Source organism: Ictidomys tridecemlineatus, chromosome 4, assembly GCF_052094955.1.
Source record: "Ictidomys tridecemlineatus isolate mIctTri1 chromosome 4, mIctTri1.hap1, whole genome shotgun sequence".
Lineage (NCBI taxonomy): Eukaryota > Metazoa > Chordata > Mammalia > Rodentia > Sciuridae > Ictidomys > Ictidomys tridecemlineatus.
This window is the reverse complement of record NC_135480.1, coordinates 19,666,833-19,684,283: the sequence shown is the minus strand read 5'-3', so window position 1 is coordinate 19,684,283 and position 17,451 is coordinate 19,666,833. Positions and strand designations below refer to the sequence as shown.

The 17,451-nt window shown below is 44.4% G+C and overlaps 1 protein-coding gene across 8 annotated transcripts in view; it reads left to right on the top strand.

The window, feature by feature from the left end:
• The window catches only part of Cstpp1 (centriolar satellite-associated tubulin polyglutamylase complex regulator 1), a 193,699-nt gene that overhangs the window by 170,083 nt on the left and 6,165 nt on the right, over window positions 1–17,451 (top strand). For all 8 annotated transcript variants that reach the window (XM_040284408.2, XM_078046103.1, XM_078046102.1 and 5 more), the window contains one exon: window positions 15,745–15,830. In XM_040284408.2, the coding sequence (XP_040140342.1) occupies window positions 15,745–15,830 (86 nt within the window). The remainder of the gene's footprint in view (window positions 1–15,744; window positions 15,831–17,451) is intronic.

The window sequence follows — 17,451 nt, the reverse complement described above, 5'->3', positions numbered from 1 at the left end:
GTAGAGAATTTTTAAATAAAGAAAAGATCTACATATGTGCATGTGTGTGCTCCAGGAGAGCAGGCAGGATCTAAACCAGTACTGCTCATTGCTGAGATCCTGTCACTTAGCATAGTACCTAAATGCATGCTAGAAGGTGTCTGCTGAATAAGTGAATGTGTGGAAAATGTGTGAATGAATATTCTGTGTCGTTTTTTTTTTTTTTTTCCAGTGCTAAGGATTGAACCCAGAGCCTCACACACATGCTAGGCAAGTGGTCTACTGCTTACACACACACCCACCCTTGTCTGAAATTTTACATGGTTCTAAGTAACTTTAAGAACAAGAGCTAGTAACTGTATTTTTTTTGTGTGTGTGTGTGTGGTTGTAGATGGACAGAATGCCTTTATTTTACTTGTTTATTTTTATGTGGTGCTAAGGGTTGAACCCAGTGCCTCATGCATGCTAGGCAAGCACTCTACTACTGAGCTACAGCCCCAGCCCCAGCAACTGTATTTTATATTCAGTTATTCACTTGCTTATTTATCAAATATTTCTTTTTTAATAATCTCTTTTTGGGGGGATACTTTTTACATACCATCCACTTGAAGTATAAAATTCAGTGACTTTTGGTTTATTTTTAGAGTTGTACATCCATTAACACAATCAATTTTAGCATATTTTTATTACTATAAAAAGAAATCCTAGCCAGGTACAAGGTACACAACTATAAAACTCCAGTTACTCAGGAGACTGAGACAAAAGGATGGCAAGTCTGAGGCCAGCCTGGAAAACTTACCAAGATCCTGTCTCAAAACAAAACAAAAAGCTGGGGCTGTAGTTCAGGCTTTGATGCCCTGTGTTCACCCCTCAATCCTGCAAAGGAAGGGAGGGAGAGAAGGAGGGATGGGGAAAAGAAGAGAGGAGAAAAGAAGGCAATGTAAGCCTTAGCCATTTTTCTCCAACCCCTGTTCTCCCCAGCGATAGGCAACCACTAATGTACTTTCTCTATATATAGATTCACCTATTCTGGGCATTTGAAGTAAATAGGATTATAGTATGTGGTCCTTTGCTAGTGGCTTCTTTCACTTGGCATGAAGTTTTCAAAACTCATCCATATTGTAGCATGCGTCAGTACTTCATTTCATCAAATATTTCTGGAGTGCCAATTTTGTGCAAGGAACTACTGTGTACACTGTGGATACAGTCACCAGTCCTCATTCCTGCCATTCGTGGAGCAACATTTAATTTAGAAGGGAATCACTTGGGTACCAGTCACTGGCTACCACCTCTTTTGATACATCACTTTGGTTTCTGTCACTTCAGCATATCCACTCTTTCTCTTATTGGAAAGGTAAAAGTGAACTTATGAGAGTGAGTCTTCTATTTGATTCTTAACCCCACCAGCTTGGGCTACGCATTTGCCGCACACATCTATCTCTCCAGGCATTTGCAAACCATCTGACATAGGAAAGTAGTGCAAGACTAGGGTATAAATGATAGAGTCTTCTAAAAACCCACAAATTCTTAATAAGTTTGAGTGTTACTTGGCATCCTTATTGATACAAAGGGGTTTCTAGCATGGTGCTCCTTATTTGTGGTGGGAAGCTTATCTGCTGACTTAAAACAACAACAACAACAAAAAAAACACTTTTTGGTTTGAAGAGGAAGCATTATAGCCAGCTCTGTCAATAGTAGTGTGACGGGATTATGGGAATGCAAGTAGAAATGGCAGAAGGGCCTCAGAAAATCTGCAGGGGACTGGCTGCAAACTTAGAGATGAATTGGGAATCGGGGATCTTTGTTTTCTCCCTGGGTATGAATATCAGGATTATCTGTTCACCCCGACCTCCTCAATGTCTCTCTTTCCCTACTCCACTTCTGAGATCTCAGAAAATGCCATCTGATTGTTTAAGTTATTCTCATTGTGTCCCAAAGGTCAAGATCCAACTTCCCCACACACATGCCCAGGCATCTAACCAGAAACACAAATTGGGGTGGTTAGTCCTGCAAAGCAGTTATTGTTGCTAGAAGAGGAAGTGCCCTCACCCATCCCACTACCAGGCTTATTTAATCAGAGCCCTGAGGTCTGGGGACAGACTGCAGAAGGAGGCTCCAGTCTGATGATGTGTACGTAAAAGAATGTAATCCACAGGCAGCTGTACACCAGAGCCTGTGCCGGGCATGGTGTCTCCACATGCGCCTGCTTTATGGGCTGGCTATAAGCATCATGGTCAGGCCCAGGGCAGCAGGTGTGAGCTGGAAATACAGAAGGAACAAACAGACTCCACAACGGCAGCCACAGCCACAGATCCCCTTCACCTCATGTATTCCTGCAACAGTGGGACAGTTAAATAATTGTATCCCAGATGATCACCACTGCATCTTCATCTCTCCAAGCTGGGAAGCTTTCCTGATGGTTAAGAAAAAGTAATTTAGTTGGGCCTCAGTGTCTTCATTTGTAAAATGAGAATAATAATAGTTGTAATAATTGAAGGAAAATTATGTAATATGCTTAAAAGGGGTCCCTGGCACAAAGTAAACTTACAATAAATGTTAGAAGTAGTAGTATTAACCATGACCTATAGGAACACAGGCACCATGATGTTAGAAAGATCTAGTTGTACATTCCACCTGCCTCATCATTAGATGACCTTGAGGATATCTCTTAACTTCTCTGAGTATTGTTTCCATATTTGTAAAATGAGTATAATAGTAATAAAAATAACTATAGGGTATTGGTGAGATTTCAACAACAGAAATATGTCAATTGGTTAGCACATTGCAGACAGTCAATAAATAATAACCATTTGCTATCATAATAATGTTGGTACTATTGTTATTACCAGATTTTTAAAAATAATATTCCTGGGCTCCCAAAGGCAGTGCCTTCTGGACTTTTTCACTTAACAACACTCAGAAAATAAAATATAACAAAAACATTGGGTAAAAACAAGACTGGCTGTGGTTGGCCTGCAGGTTCTGGCCTTCTCCCCAGATGGGCTAAGGGGACCATCACACTTACAAATTATTTGAGATCTAAGTGTCACAGGGTTGGGACATCTTCAAGGATAGAGATTGAAAGCAGTGGTTCTCAAACTGGAGCAGCATCAGAATCACCTGCAGAGCCTGCTAAACCTCACATGCAGCCCATCCCTGGAGCTGAGAGGCCTGGGGTGGGGCTCAAGAACTCATACTTCTAAAAAATTCCCAGATGATGATGATGGTCTGGAAACCACACTTTGAGAACCACTGATTTAAAGTGTTGCCTGCCAGTCTCACTCTGGCATTTTAGAATTGGATGGATTAAAATGAGTTACATTCCCTTCTCTTTTGTCATCTGAAACACGATTTAACTTCTCCCTCACCAAAGGCCAGCAGCCATGATGAGTACTACCTATTTAGTAGGAAGAGCTCTGTTAATCATGATTATGTTATAAATACATGTCTTGAGGCGAGTCTCATAACCATCTAGAGAATCTAGCTTTATGACTCTCCATTGCAGAGTCACTTTTTAGCTGGTCCCTGTGTTGCAAAGCTACAGTATAGTCTAACAGCGAAGGACTCACGTGTTGGAACCAAATATCCCTGGATTCAAATCCCAATTTTTTTACTCACTAGCTTGACTTCTCTAACTTCATCTATAAAATGGAAATGATTGTAGCACCTACTAATGCGGTTGTTTTAAAGATTTAATGACATAATCCATTAAAATACTTGCCATGTAGCCCCTCCCATTACCTATTTTTAAAATTGTAATGTTGCGAATGGGGAATGATGTTTCATTCCTATGTGGATTCCTTGTGCCATGCCCCAGCTTTAGCTTTTTTGGTGTCTCTTTCTGCCTCTATCCATGGTATCCTTCCCTAGCTGTCTGTGCCTGTCACTGTTGCACCACAGGGTCTTTCCCCAATACAGACGATCTTTTCCTTCCCCATTCTTACCAAATGGTTATTGAATTACTTTTTACACGCCATCATTGTGCTTTGTGGAGGGGCTATGACAGTGACCAGAAGAGATGTTGTCTCAGCCCTTGTGGAATTTACAAACTAGATAGAGCAGCTGACATTAAATAAATGCAGTATTCAATGCTGTAGGAACATAGACCAGGAGAACCAGCTTAACCTGGAGAATCATGGAGGGCTCTTCCATGAAGAAGAGATGTTTAATATGGGACCTGAGGATTAACAGAGATGAACTTACTTGCCTATGAGATATCCAGACTTACTATGGGATCATAATAATTCAAAAAGTATGGTACTAGAGTAACAATAGACAAACAGGCATACTAGATAGGCCAGTATAGATCCACTTATTGATAAAAACTTGATGTAGAGCCAGGTGGGGTGGCACAAGACTATTATCCCAGCTACTTAGGAGGCTGAAGTAGGATGACTGCAAGTTAAAGGCCTGCCTGGGCAACTTAGTGAGACCCTATTTCAAAATTTAAAAAATAAAAATGAGGGGCTGGGGATGTGGCTCAAGCGGTAGCATGCTCGCCTGGCATGCGTGCGGTCCGAGTTCAATCCTCAGCCCCACATACAAACAAAGATGTTGTACCCGCCGATAACTAAACAATAAATATTAAAATTCTCTCTCTCTACCTCTCTCTCTTTAAAAAAAAAATAAATAATTAAAAATAAAGTTCCTCCATTCCTCCCATGCTCCCCCCACAATCACCATTAAAAAAAATTTAAAAAAAAATAAAAATAAAAAATAAAAATGAAAAGGACTAGGGATTTAGCTCAATGATAAAGGGCCCCTGAGTTTAATCCCCACTACAATAATAATAATAATAACCACCACCACCTTTATACATAAAATGGTAGTACTGAAGAACAGTGGGAAAACAGATGATTCAAGAAGTGATGAAGGAGAAAATGGTTAGCTACATAAAAGAAAATTAAATTAGATCCCTACTTTGTTCCACACTCAGAAGTCAACTTCGCATAGATCACAGACCTATGAAATGTGAAATGCAAAGCTATAAACCCCATAAAGAGAATAAAAGAAAATATTTTTATGGTTACCAGATAGCAAAAGAATTTTATTTTTTCAGTATGAGGTACTGAACCCAGGAGTACTCTACCATTGAGCCACACCCCCAGCCCTTTTTATTTATTTTGAACCAAGATCTCATTAAACTGCTGAGGCTGGCCTTGAATTTATGATCCTCCTTCCTTGCTGGAATTACAGGTGTCCATCACTGTGCACTGTGGCTTTTTGTAGCTTATTTGGTTTGAGAACTCTTTTGCTATTTGAGCTGGGCATGATGGCACATGCCTGTAATACCAGTGACTCAGGAGGTTAAGGCAGGAGGATCACAAGTTCAAGGGCAGCTTTAGCAATTTAGCAAAGCCCTAAGCAACTTAGCAAGACTCTATCTCAAAATAAAAATTAGAAAGAAAAAAAAATGGGGCTGGGGGTGTGGCTCAAATGGTAGCGTGCTCATCTGGCATGCGTGAGACACTGGGTTCAATCCTCAGCACCACATAAAACTAAAATAAAGATATTTTTAAAAATCTTTAAAAAAAGAAAAGAAAAAAATGGACTGGGGATGTAGCTCAGTAGTAAAGCACCATAGGTTCACTCCCCATTGCCCCCACCAAGAAAAGATACAAAAAGCCCACACGGAAAGCATGACATAATTGACTGCAATCTTCTGAGTGAAGATCGCTTTCCTTCACTCAGTCATCAGTGCTCATGGAGAATGCCTGCCACTTGCCCAGCACTCTTCCAGGTGCTAAGGAGGGAGCTGTGAACATGGTGTGGATACCCTAGAGAGAAGAAATGCCAGCTAGGAGGCAGGAATTTCATAATGACAAGTCAAAACCCAGCCACAGTAGTGAAGATGTCAAACCCTAACCCCTGGATGACCAGGAATTAAGAATTTAAATGTTTTGTTCTACATGGAATACCATAAGGAAAGTTGAAAGACAAACCAAGACTATAGAAGGATATTTATCGAGTATGTTTCCAAGAATTTTGTTTTTGTTTTTGTGCAGGGCTGGGAATTGAACCCAGGTCCTCATGCTTGCCAGGCAAGCACTCTGCCACTGAGCTCCACCCTAAGCCCCTCTTCTGGAATTTTTTGGTCTCAAGAGATTGGTCTCTTGAAATTTTTAGTCTGAAGAATTTTTCTTGTAAAGAATTCCTACAAGGGGCTGGGGCTGGGGCTCAGTGGTGGAGCATTCGCCTAGCACGTGCGAGGCCCTGGGTTCAATCCTCAGCATTATATAAAAATAAATAAAATAAAAGTATTGTGTCCAATGTCCAACTACAACTAAAAAAAATAAATATTAAAAAAAAAAGGATTCCTACAAGCCAAGCCAGGCATGGTAGCACACACCTAATCCAGCAGCTCTAAGCAACTGCCTCAGGAGACTGAGGCAGGAGGATCACAGTTTCCAAGCCAGCCTCAGCAACTTAGCAAGGATGTAATAAAACTATTGAGACCCTGTCTATCTCAATTTTTTTTAAAGGGCTGGGGATGTTTCCCATGGTTAAAGCACCCTTAATTTCAATCCCTGGTACAAAAAAAAAGAAAACAAAAACAAAAAAAAAAACCCTTCATGCCAACAAGAAAAAGATGAAGAACCCCACTAAAAAGATAGTGTAAAGACATCGACAGGCACAGAAGAACATTAAAAAAAATTGGGGCATATTTTCATGCCCCAGTTAACTAGTATAAATAACTGCCAATTAAATTGAGATATATTTCACACCTATCAATTTGGCAGAAATTTTAAAGTCTGGTAAGCACCGTGGACACCTGTGATCCCAGTGGCTGGGGAGGCTGAGACAGGAGGATCACTAGTTCAAAGCCAGTATCAGCAACAACGAGGTGCTGGACAACTCAGTGAGACCCTGTCTCTAAATAAAATACAAAATAGAGCTAGAGATGTGGCTCAGTGGTTGAGTGCCCCTGAGTTCAATCCCTGGTACAAAAAAAAAAAAAAAAAGCCTGATGATACAAGTATTGGTGAGGTTATAGAACTGTGGGAACTCTCAAAACTATTAACTCTCAAAACTAGGGTTGTGGCTCAGCGGTAGAGCACTTGCCTAGCACGTTCGAGGCTCTGGGTTCAATCCTCAGCACTACATAAAAATAAATGAAATAAAACTATTGTGTCCAACTAAAAAATAAATATTTTTTTAAAAAACTATGAATGGGAGTGTAAATTAGTATGCTCACTTTGAGACAATTTGGACAAATCTAAAAAAGTTCAAGAGGTGTACCTGGGTATAAGGAAATGTACAGCATTGTTTCTAATAGCTCCCACTGGAATAACTGTGTGTCTCTACAGAAAGAAAGGAGGTATGGGGTCTTCACACTCATTCATGGAATTCTATTCAGCATTTAATCAATAGATTAACTCTCTCTCCTTCTCTCTCCCTTTCCCTCTCTCTTTCTCCCTCTCCCTCTCTCTCCCTCTCCCTCTCCATCTCATCAACATTGATAAATCTTAAAATCTGAAGTTACAGAATAACACATAGAGTTTGAAAAACAAGCAAAGCAAAACTATATAACATTTTAAGAATTTAGGCTGGGTTGTGGCTCAGTGGTAGAGTGCCCACCTAGCATGCATGAGGCACTGGTTCAATCCTCAACACCACATAAAAATAAAATAAAGATATTGTATCCACCTAAAACTAAAAAATAAATATTAAAAAAAAGAATATATGGCTGGGTGCAGTGTCATATGCTTGTAATCCCAGTGGCTGTGGAGGCTGAGGCAGGAGGATTGCAAGTTCAAAGCCAGCCTCAGCAACTTAGTGAGGCCCCAAGCAACTCAGCAAGACCCTGTCTCTAAGTAAAATATTAAAAAGGGCTAGGGATGTGGCTCTTGGTAAAGCACCCCTGGGTTCAATCCCTGTACCACCAAAAAAAGAAAAAAAAAAAGAATATAGACATTTGTATGAGTTACCATAGTATAAAAACACAAAGAAGAATGCTAAACCCCCAACCCATAAATCCTGCTGGTCCTGGAAAAGAATTGGGATGAGGGAGGGTTATGCAGGGGTTGAATGGCATCTTTAATATTTTACAAAACTTTTAAAAATTGAAGCAAGGAAGGTAAAGTCTTAGGTTTAGTAGAACTGGCTACTGGCAATATAGGTATTATGTTTTTCTCTATAATCGTCTGAGGTTTTAAATACTTCACATAAACCAAAAAGGATGGGTAGGATTGAGGTGGAGAGCACTGAGGAATAGCATTCTGGAGAAAGTGACTATCATGATGGAAAAGCACTGGACTTTCACCAATGATGCCTTCAAGGAACTGGGAGGCCAGTAGGCCTGGATTTAGAGGCCTTCAGGGGCAGAAGGAGGAAGGGAGGGCCTTCCAGGCCACACCTTGGTCTCGGTCTTTATCCTGCCAAGACCTGCCTAGCAATTGCCCAGCTATCAGTTTTCTTGGAGGCTCCAGAACAATGAGGCCTATCTGCAGGGAAGCTGCAGCATCAGGCCTTGAGCCTCCAGCCCTTCTTCAAACACCGAGGGCAGGAGCAGGTATGGAGACCCCAGCAGGAAGGTTTATCACCGCCTGGGATCTCAGAGCCCATTTTTTTCTTACTAGGTGCAGCTCCAAGTGGTCTGGGACCTGTGGTCAGAGGCACAGAGGCCTGAATTTGAATTATAGCTCTCTTGCTTCTAGCTTATAATGTTAGTCAAATTTCTTTGCCCCGCTGGGCTACTCTTTCTAGCAAAGACAGTCACTGAGCTTATCTCACAGGATTAATGAGATGAAAATGAACTTGGGAATATGTAGTGCCGACAGAGTAAACCCCTAATGAATATTAACCATCATTGTCATCATTAACAGTGCCCACACCCTGTGGCAGGTTTCGTAGGCCTGAGAGGGCAGTTGGGGTTTGGTGTGCACTGGAGGCACAGGCTAGAGTCAGGGGAGAGCAATGACCTGGACATCCTGTGCCATCTGAGCCTGAACTGGAGTGAGGCAGTTTGTGCAGCACCCACATGCTTCTGATGCGGTGAGGAAGAGGGGCAGCCCTCAGCAAGTGTCCTGAACCTTCATGGCAGCCTGTTCATCCCACCTGAGAAGGCAACCCCAGGTGGTCTCATCACTGCCCCTCTCATGGCCCTGACAGTAAAAGAGATTACAGAGATGCACTACCAGCTCCAAAATGGGACACACTTCAGCTACTCCCATGAAGGACACTAGTCTTTCTCCCAAAAGAAGTTCAGTCATGAATGATGGCTCTTCTTTCTGACCTGGCTGCTGACTGGTTTCCCCCCAAAGTGGACTTGAAACTAAATAGCTAGCTTCTGCCTGAGACCTCTACCTGGATAGGAGCTGGCAGCACTGACTTCCTCTGAGCTGTTTTTATTTGCTCTTTGGGGCTCTTTGTGCACATTAAATCAGGTAGAATGTACTTCCTGATGGTAACTAACACTCATCTTGAGTGCCTGTTATACACTAAGCAAAGGGCATCATTGCATTGATAGTTCTTTAGAGTCCCATGGAATAAGAACTAGAATTATCTCCTCTTTACAGATGAGGAAACTGTGGCACAAAAAGAAAAAGGTAATTTCACAGGTGAGAACTAGGACTTGATCTCAGGTTCAGCTAACCTAAAACTTCAGAAAAAAAGGTGCAGCTCATGCCACTAGACCAGGGAGGCTGACCCTCAGGGGTGAAGAGGAAGTTGGCAAGTCAGTAGGTTCCGGGTGGAAGCTATTGCTTCCTTGGCACCCACTTACCTCCCAGCCGGCCAGTGCATCCCAGCTGTTAGAAGTCAGCAAGGGAGGGAGAGAGTGGCCAGACCCCTTGGGACTAGCTCAGACCCTGCCAAGAGCTCTTTTTTCATTCCAGTTGCCTGCCCTGGACTCCACCCTACACATGGTTCTGCTTAAAGCCAGCCTGAACCCAAATGCCTTCATTACTCCCCCAGAGGCCCTCTCTTGAGCCCGGGGCATGGCCTGCAAGGAGCCCTCCATGATCCAATAGATTTGTACAGACTCTTGTTGGCAGCAGCTCCCTGCTGGCGCCACTTCAAAGCAGGGGCGTCAGGCTCCTCCAGGTGTCAGAGGCAGCTGGCATGTTAGCAAAAGGCCTCTGGCAGGAAGGGTTATTGAGCCAACTGCCATCCACTGGAAAACAGCACATGTGGATGACCTGTCTCTGAGAAGATTCCTTCTTGAGCCCCCTGAGGGTGGTGGTGTGGGTAATGAGGAGTTTTGAGTTCAGCCTGAAAGAGTTGTCTGTGGAGATGGACAACCTTTGACCTGAGGTTGTCCTGTTACAGAAGACAAAGATGCGCCAGTAGCTTCCTGCTTGCATTTTCCCACAATTTGGCTGGGATTTCCAAGCAAGATGCAGATGCCCAGAACTTCCATGGGTCAGAATATTCGTTTGGGGATGGATAGTGAAGCAAATGGTGTTTTTAAAAACACCTTTATGTAAGTCTTTCAGCATCTGCTGCAGTCACAGCCTCTGAACAGCCAACTTTCCCCACTTGAACCAGCACTGGCGGTTCTGTTCCACTCTGCCAGGACTGGAGCAAACAATCTGGGATATATGAGCCTTTCAGCTTCTGCATGAACTTCTCCAGCAACAAGCAGCTCACTCTTCACAAAGCAGCCACAATCCTGAACCTGGGAAGCTTGAAAAAGTCTTCTAGAGCCAAACTCAATATCCCTGTGATATCTTCCTCAGAGGGGCCCTCCAAGAACTGGGTTAGTGGGCACAATGGTGCATGCCTGTAATCCCAGCAACTCAGGAGGCTGAGGCAAGTTCAAGACCAGCCTCCACAACTTAGTGAGACCCTTAGCCACTTAACAAGTTAGTGGGCACAATGGTGCATGCCTGTAATCCCAGCAACTCAGGAGGCTAGCAAGTTCAAGACCAGCCTCCACAACTTAGTGAGACCCTTAGCCACTTAACAAGACCTTGTCTAGAAACAAAAAAGGATTGTGGATGTAGCTCAGCAGTAGAACCCTCCTAGGTTTAATCCCCAGTACCAAAAAGAAAACAAAAAAAAGAGTTGGGTCTCAGCCCTCACTTCCTCTGAGCCTTCTCTGCTAAGCCAAAGGATCTAAACACAGACATTTGTCTGATGTCATAGTTTTTAGACTCTGCACCACTCTGACCCCCTTTTCCATGACTCTAGTTTATCTTCCTAAATGGACTGTCCAGAACTGAATGTAGTGTCAGGGTGTCATCTAGCCAGGGGAAAATAAAAGGGTAGCAGTAGTGTAAACTTTCTTTCTTTTTTTTTTTTTTTTTAATTTTTTTTAAAGACAGAGTAAGAGAGGAGAGAATTTTTTTAATATTTATTTTTTTCAGTTTTCAGTGGACACAACATCTTCGTTTGTATGTGGTGCTGAGGATCGAACCTGGGCCGCACACATGCCAGGCGAGCGCGCTACCAGCCCCTAAACTTTCTTACTTGTTCATGAATTTAACAGATATTTATCGAGTGCTTGTTCTGTGCCAGGCAACATGCTGGACCCCGGAGTCAAGCAATGAGCAGGGAGACAGAGTTGTCACTTGGTGGAACTTACAGTCCTGGGGCAAAGGCAGGGAATGAGAGGTTTTGAGTTCAGCCTGAAAGAGCTGTCTGTGGAGAACTGCAGAAAGAAGAGAGAACTGCGGAAAGAAGCCAGCAGTAGGGAGGCCCGCTGCAGTTTGGCAGGTACTTTCTTCTCTCACTTCAGGCTGTGCAGGCAGGAGTAAGGTGGGGCAGGGGTGGAGCATTGTAGGAGAGGAACAGCTGGTGGGGGACCTGGGGAAGGAGGCCTGGGGAGGACTGAACACAGCTAGAGCAGCTGACATTTGATGAAGGATGCTCCCGGGGACCTCCAAGTCGTGAGAGCTAAGGGGAGATGGGTGGATCGGGTAAGCTTATAAACCAGGGCAAGAATGGGGGACTGTGTGCTGAGGACAGTCAGAAGCCTGTGAAGGATTTTAGGCAGCAATGGTAAAATGGTTAAGTTTGCATTGAGTACCAACCACAGTGTGGATCCCCAACTAGAAGGCAAGTTACTGCAGGGAAACTGGAGAGGAAGCTGCGTCATCACCAGGAAGAAAGAGGTGGAGGCCAGCTGGGAGGTGGTGGCTACAGAAGTGGAGAGCTTACTGAAGAGAACTTTCAGCCATAGGATTGAAAGATTTGGCGATTAATTGATTGATTGGGAGGGAGAGAGGGAGTTTCCAGGATGTCTAGGGTGCCTCCCAGGTTTCTGTCTGAGAGAACTAGTAGGTGTTGTTGCTGTAGGAAAACCAAGAATCCCATTGGCTTTGTGGCACCCAGTATCACTGTTGGCAGTGGAGAAAACTCCTCAGACCTTTTCACACAAATCCCAGCCACGTGACCCTTAGAAAGAAGGCCCCTGCTTCTGTCTGTTTCCCTTGACATGCCCACTGTCCCTGCCAACCCATAGAAGTTTCAGACAAGCAAGCAGCCTGGACAGGAGCAGCGCACACCAGGGCCACCCTGGCCCCACCAAGACTCGCCTTATCATAGGGCCCATCTTCAAAGAGGGGCTAGTCTCTCTTTCTTGTCACTGCCTCCAGAGGTGGCAGCCATAATGGCCACCCCTCAGACCTTTTGTGAAACCCAAAAGACCAAGAAGTTCATCTGGCAAAAGTCTGACCAATATGTCAAAATTAAGTGTAACTCCCAGGCGCCGTGGCGCTCGCCTATAATCCCAGCAGCTCGGGAGGCTGAGGCAGAAGGATCGTGATTTCAAAGCCTGCCTCAACAAAAAGCAAGGCACTAAGCAACTCAGTGAGACCCTGTCTGTAAATAAAATACAAAATATGTGGCTGGAGATGTGGCTCAGTGGTTGAGTGCCCCTGAGTTCAATTCCTGATATCTAAAAAAAAAAAAAAAAAAAAATTAAGCATAACTGCCTGGAACATAGAGATATCAACTGCAGAGTGCAGAGGAGACTCAAGGGTCAGATCTTGATGCCCAGCATTGGTTACAGGAGCAACGAGAAAACCAAGCACATGTTGCCCAGTGCCTTCCAGAAAAGTCAAGGAGTTGGAAGCACTGCTGATGTGCCACAAATCTTACTATGCTGCACTTGCTCACAGTGTTTCCTCCAAGAAGGGCAAAGTCATCCTAGAAACAGCAGCCCATCAGAGCAGAGTGTCAGTGCCAGGCTGCTCCAGGAAGAAAATGAGTCCATAGCTCCTGTGTTTAAATAAAATCATAAACACTAAACACAAAGAAACAAACAAAAACAGGGGAAGGTAAGCTTAATCTTAAAATCAAGGACAGCACCTGACAGAAAGCTCTGCCTGTTCTGCGGCTGGAAGGATGCACACAGTTTTGCCCCGTGTGGGCTAGGGAGGATGTGCTCCTCTTTGTTGAGCAGGGTGTGTTATAGTCCAACCTGTGGCTAAAAGAGTAAGATGCCCGTGGCGATCTTCTTCAAAGCCTCAGTGATAGGACCTGTCTCGGGAGCATGCTGATGAATGGGGATTACAAAGGGAGGTGACGTCTAAAATTAGTAGTGATGGCCGCACAATTTTTTGAAATACTAAAACTTTGAATAGCACTAAAATTATACATTTTCAAAGGGTGAATTTTATTTCATTTTAATTGCATCACAAATGAATAAATAAAAAGGTAAATAATAAATGGAGGTAAGGGGCTAGGGTTGTGGCTCAGTGGTAGAGCGCTTGCCTAGCATGCTTGAGGTGCCGAGTACAATCCTCAGCACCATATAAATGTAAAATAAAGATATTATGTCCACTTAAGAAAAACTAAAAAATAAATATAAAAAAGAATAAGTGGCCGTAATGGCTATAAACAGGAGCAACTGGGTTCCAGGTTAATGATAAATCAGAAGCATGTATCAATTTCAAAGGCTTCGGAGTCTCCCTCCTGTTTTCCTGAAGGGTTTGCTCTCAGCCTGATGCAGTTCTGAAATCATTAGCTTTGGGCCATTGGGGTGCTGGGTGTGGGGCAGGAATTTCTCTGGCTTCTCTTCTCCTGAGATGCTCCTCCCTGAGCACCCTAGGAGTGCTCCCTTTTCCTCTGTGGTTTGGGTGCCTTTATACCATCACCTTCTACCTCGCTGCCCTCTACTTCTCTCTCCCCATCCAGATGTCATAACTGGGCTCAGTGTCCTCTATCTTCCTTTTGCCTGCCCTGGTTTTCCTTAGGTTATAAGAGGTGGGTAACTACTTGCTTGGCCTGTGTAATCCCATGAGCCACTGATGGAGGGACCAGAGTGCCCTCCTGTGGCTCTCGGCAGCATTACTACCCTTTAGCCTGCTTTTTTCCTCCCCAAGAAGCACATAAGAAACAGTTAAAGCCCTAAGATCTGGATGAGAAAAAAAAAAAGAAGGAACATAAATTATCCACAGAAGCTAAGAGATAAAATTTCAGTGTTTCTATTCTGCTTTTCTTCATTTTTAAGAGGTGGTGTGACTCATTGACAGTACCCAACTATGGAGTCGTGTAAACTCATCAGCCATGTGGAACTTTGGCAAACTGACTACTCTGCCACTTAGACTCTTCACCTGTAAATGGAGTTAATAACAAGAACAACCTGATAGGATATCTTGGATACAATTTAGTTAATGTAGCTAAATACCTTCTACAGTGCCTGCCTAAAGTAGGGCACTCAGTAAATGGTGCCTGTTTCTATTATCATACTTACAACTAAAGACTAGCTAAGAAACTTTTTCTCTCTTCAGGGAGATATGAAGCCAAGTCCAGCTGACTTGCCCAACTCTAGCAGGGACACCACTCACACTGTGTTCGAAAAAGCCACTTCCCTGAGAGGCGAGCAATGCTGGCTCTATTGGAGCTGATCCAGTTGCCAGTTTGAGGGCCCTCTGACAGGGAAATGGAGAATTAGAAAAATACAGTCAAGCAGTTTTTAAAAAAGAAAACATAAAGCCAGAAGGGCACAGTCAGAAACAGATTGGGGGCCCAGCTCCACTCCAGTAGAGAAATTTGGCACCCTGCCTGGCACACGGATGGAGCCCAGCAAGTGCTAATTTCCTTCTCTTCCTGTCCCCCGTCAGATGTGACCCTGAGCAGAGTATGAACATGGCCTGGTCTGATCCCTTTACTAGTCAAATGGTTTTCTTCCTGTGAGGTGGGTGCTCAGTGGAGGGACTAGAGTCAGGGGAAAAACAAGAGGTGGTCAGCTTATGAGAACAGACAGCAAGGGGCGGTGCCCATGAGCACACGCTAAAGCAGGGAGAGGGGGAGCAGCCTCCACTGCACCCCAAGAAGGAATGTGTTCTCTGACCCTCTCAAGTGCAGCCCCCAATAGCTCTTTGCCCTCTCTTCTGCCATCTGTGTCCCAGGGTGGAGGTGCCTGTTGCTGTTCTGGCCGTTTGGTAGCTTATTAAATCTTAGTACCACTTGCCAAGACCCCTTGAAACCTCTCGGCTGTTCTTTTTGCCTTTTCTGATCAGCTGTATTTATTCTGAACTAAATGGTCCTCACTGCAGAATGAAAGGATTTACTGCTTAAGTATATGAAAAGAAATCCTGGCTGCATTACAGCTGACCCTCTTCTTGCGGCCCACCCCCACCTTTCTGCCCAGGCTCCATCTGCTGGCTGGTGCCACTGAGACTGAACTGGGAACCCACTCTTGGTGCAATACAGTCAGCTCAGTTTGGTGGCAGAGTCCAATTGATGGAGAAAAAGTGAGGTGACTGGGAGGAGCTTGCTTTTGGGAGCCCTCTCCCAAGAGGCTTATGGAGACCCCTGTGCGTTCTCTCACGCTCACACACACTCTGTCTCACAGCTGTCTCTCTCTCCCTTCAGGATCGTGCTCATGGACGATGCCATGGACTGCTTGATGTCTTTTTCAGATTTCCTTTTTGCCTTCCAGATCCAGTTTTACTACTCAGGTGAGAGTGTTCCAGGTCCCATGTGGCTCCTGTCTAGGCCATGGCTCCCTTTCCCACCCTGTCGTTCTTTCCATCTGTGTGCCTGGCACACGTTTCCTTTCCCACTTCCTCTGGGGGTTTGCTGCACCGAGGGCGCTAACAGGATGTCTAATCCACACTGGTGATCACCAGATTCAGTCTGCAGAGCCTACTTCCTGAAGACATTGAAAACCACACTGCTTCCAGCCAGCAGCACAACAAATCTGTTTAAGTGATAACAACAATAACAACATTAATAGCATCCACTCCTTACTGAATGCTTATTATGTCTCAGGCATAGCCCTGAGAACTTTAATCTTCAACACCCTGATAGGTCCTTTAAGAGATAAGCTTACAGAGGTAAGTAGCCAAAGTCACACAGCTAATAAGTGGTGCAGCCCAGACTTGAACAGAGGCAGGCTGTAAATCCTGAGCTCTGAGCCGCTGCCTTGGCCCTTGGGCACATGTGTGGACACACATCCTACCACTCTCATAGCTTTAAATAAGCACACAGCGGTTCTATCTCACAAATCACTCTGCTCCCCAACTCACACCAGCCACGCCCTTAAATCCCTTCTGGAATCAGGTGGCATAAAAATAGATGAATAATTACAAATGTATATATAAGCAACATCAAATGGAATGTGGGGTTTAGAAATTGCTGACTGTGTCCACAAACAAACTTGTTTAAAACAGGCTTTTCCAGTAAATAGAAGGCTGTCCTTGGAGCTTGGAGATGGCTGTCCTGCCAACTGGTGGCCCCAGCCAGCCCTGGACTCAGGCGCCACATTCTGTTTACTTGATGGCAGCCCAAGGGCTATTCAGGCAGGGGCTGAAGCCTGGGGTCTTGCCACCTGCTCCTAGCAGCACCAGGCAACTATTTCCAATTTCTCTAAAGCTCTTGGGTCCCAGAGAAGGAGCAGCCATGTTTGGGAAAACCATTTCCCCTCACTGCCTTCGGGGCCCTCCTCTCACAGCACTCCCAGAAGGACAGGGCAGCCCACTTGGGTCTCTAGCATCCTGACCCTGCAGAGCTGTGTGTGAGTGACAAGATGGGCTGCAAGTCACTGATTGCTAACAATGACTCAAGTATAAAAATCTGAAAACAATTTCAAGCAGTTACTAGGTTAGCGAATTGGAGGCTTCTCGTTCTTCACTGGGATTCCAGCATGCTTTCTTAGAAGAGGCAGGTGGCCTCACAAGATAGGGCTTATCATTGTTTCAAAACAGTTCTTCTAATGTTTAATATGTGCCAGCCACAGTGCTAAATGCTGGAACAGGTAAGAAATAAGGCATGACTCCTGCCTTGAAACAAGGTCTTTACATTCCAGCAAGGAGACAGGTTAACCAAAGTAACTGCACTGAAAACTTGTCATTGGATAAGTGCTAGCAAAAAAAGTATAGGGTGCTATGAAAGTACGCAGTGGGGGATCTTGCCTAGTCTGGGAACAACTGCCCATAGGGTAGGACCTCTGAGCTCTGGAGGGTGGCAATCAAACCCTGTGCTGGGACGCTCTGCTCTTGCGGCACCATGCACTGCACATGGAGGCTGGGGGGAAGCTGACTGTCAGCAGAAAAGGGAGGACACAGTGAAAGGACCAAA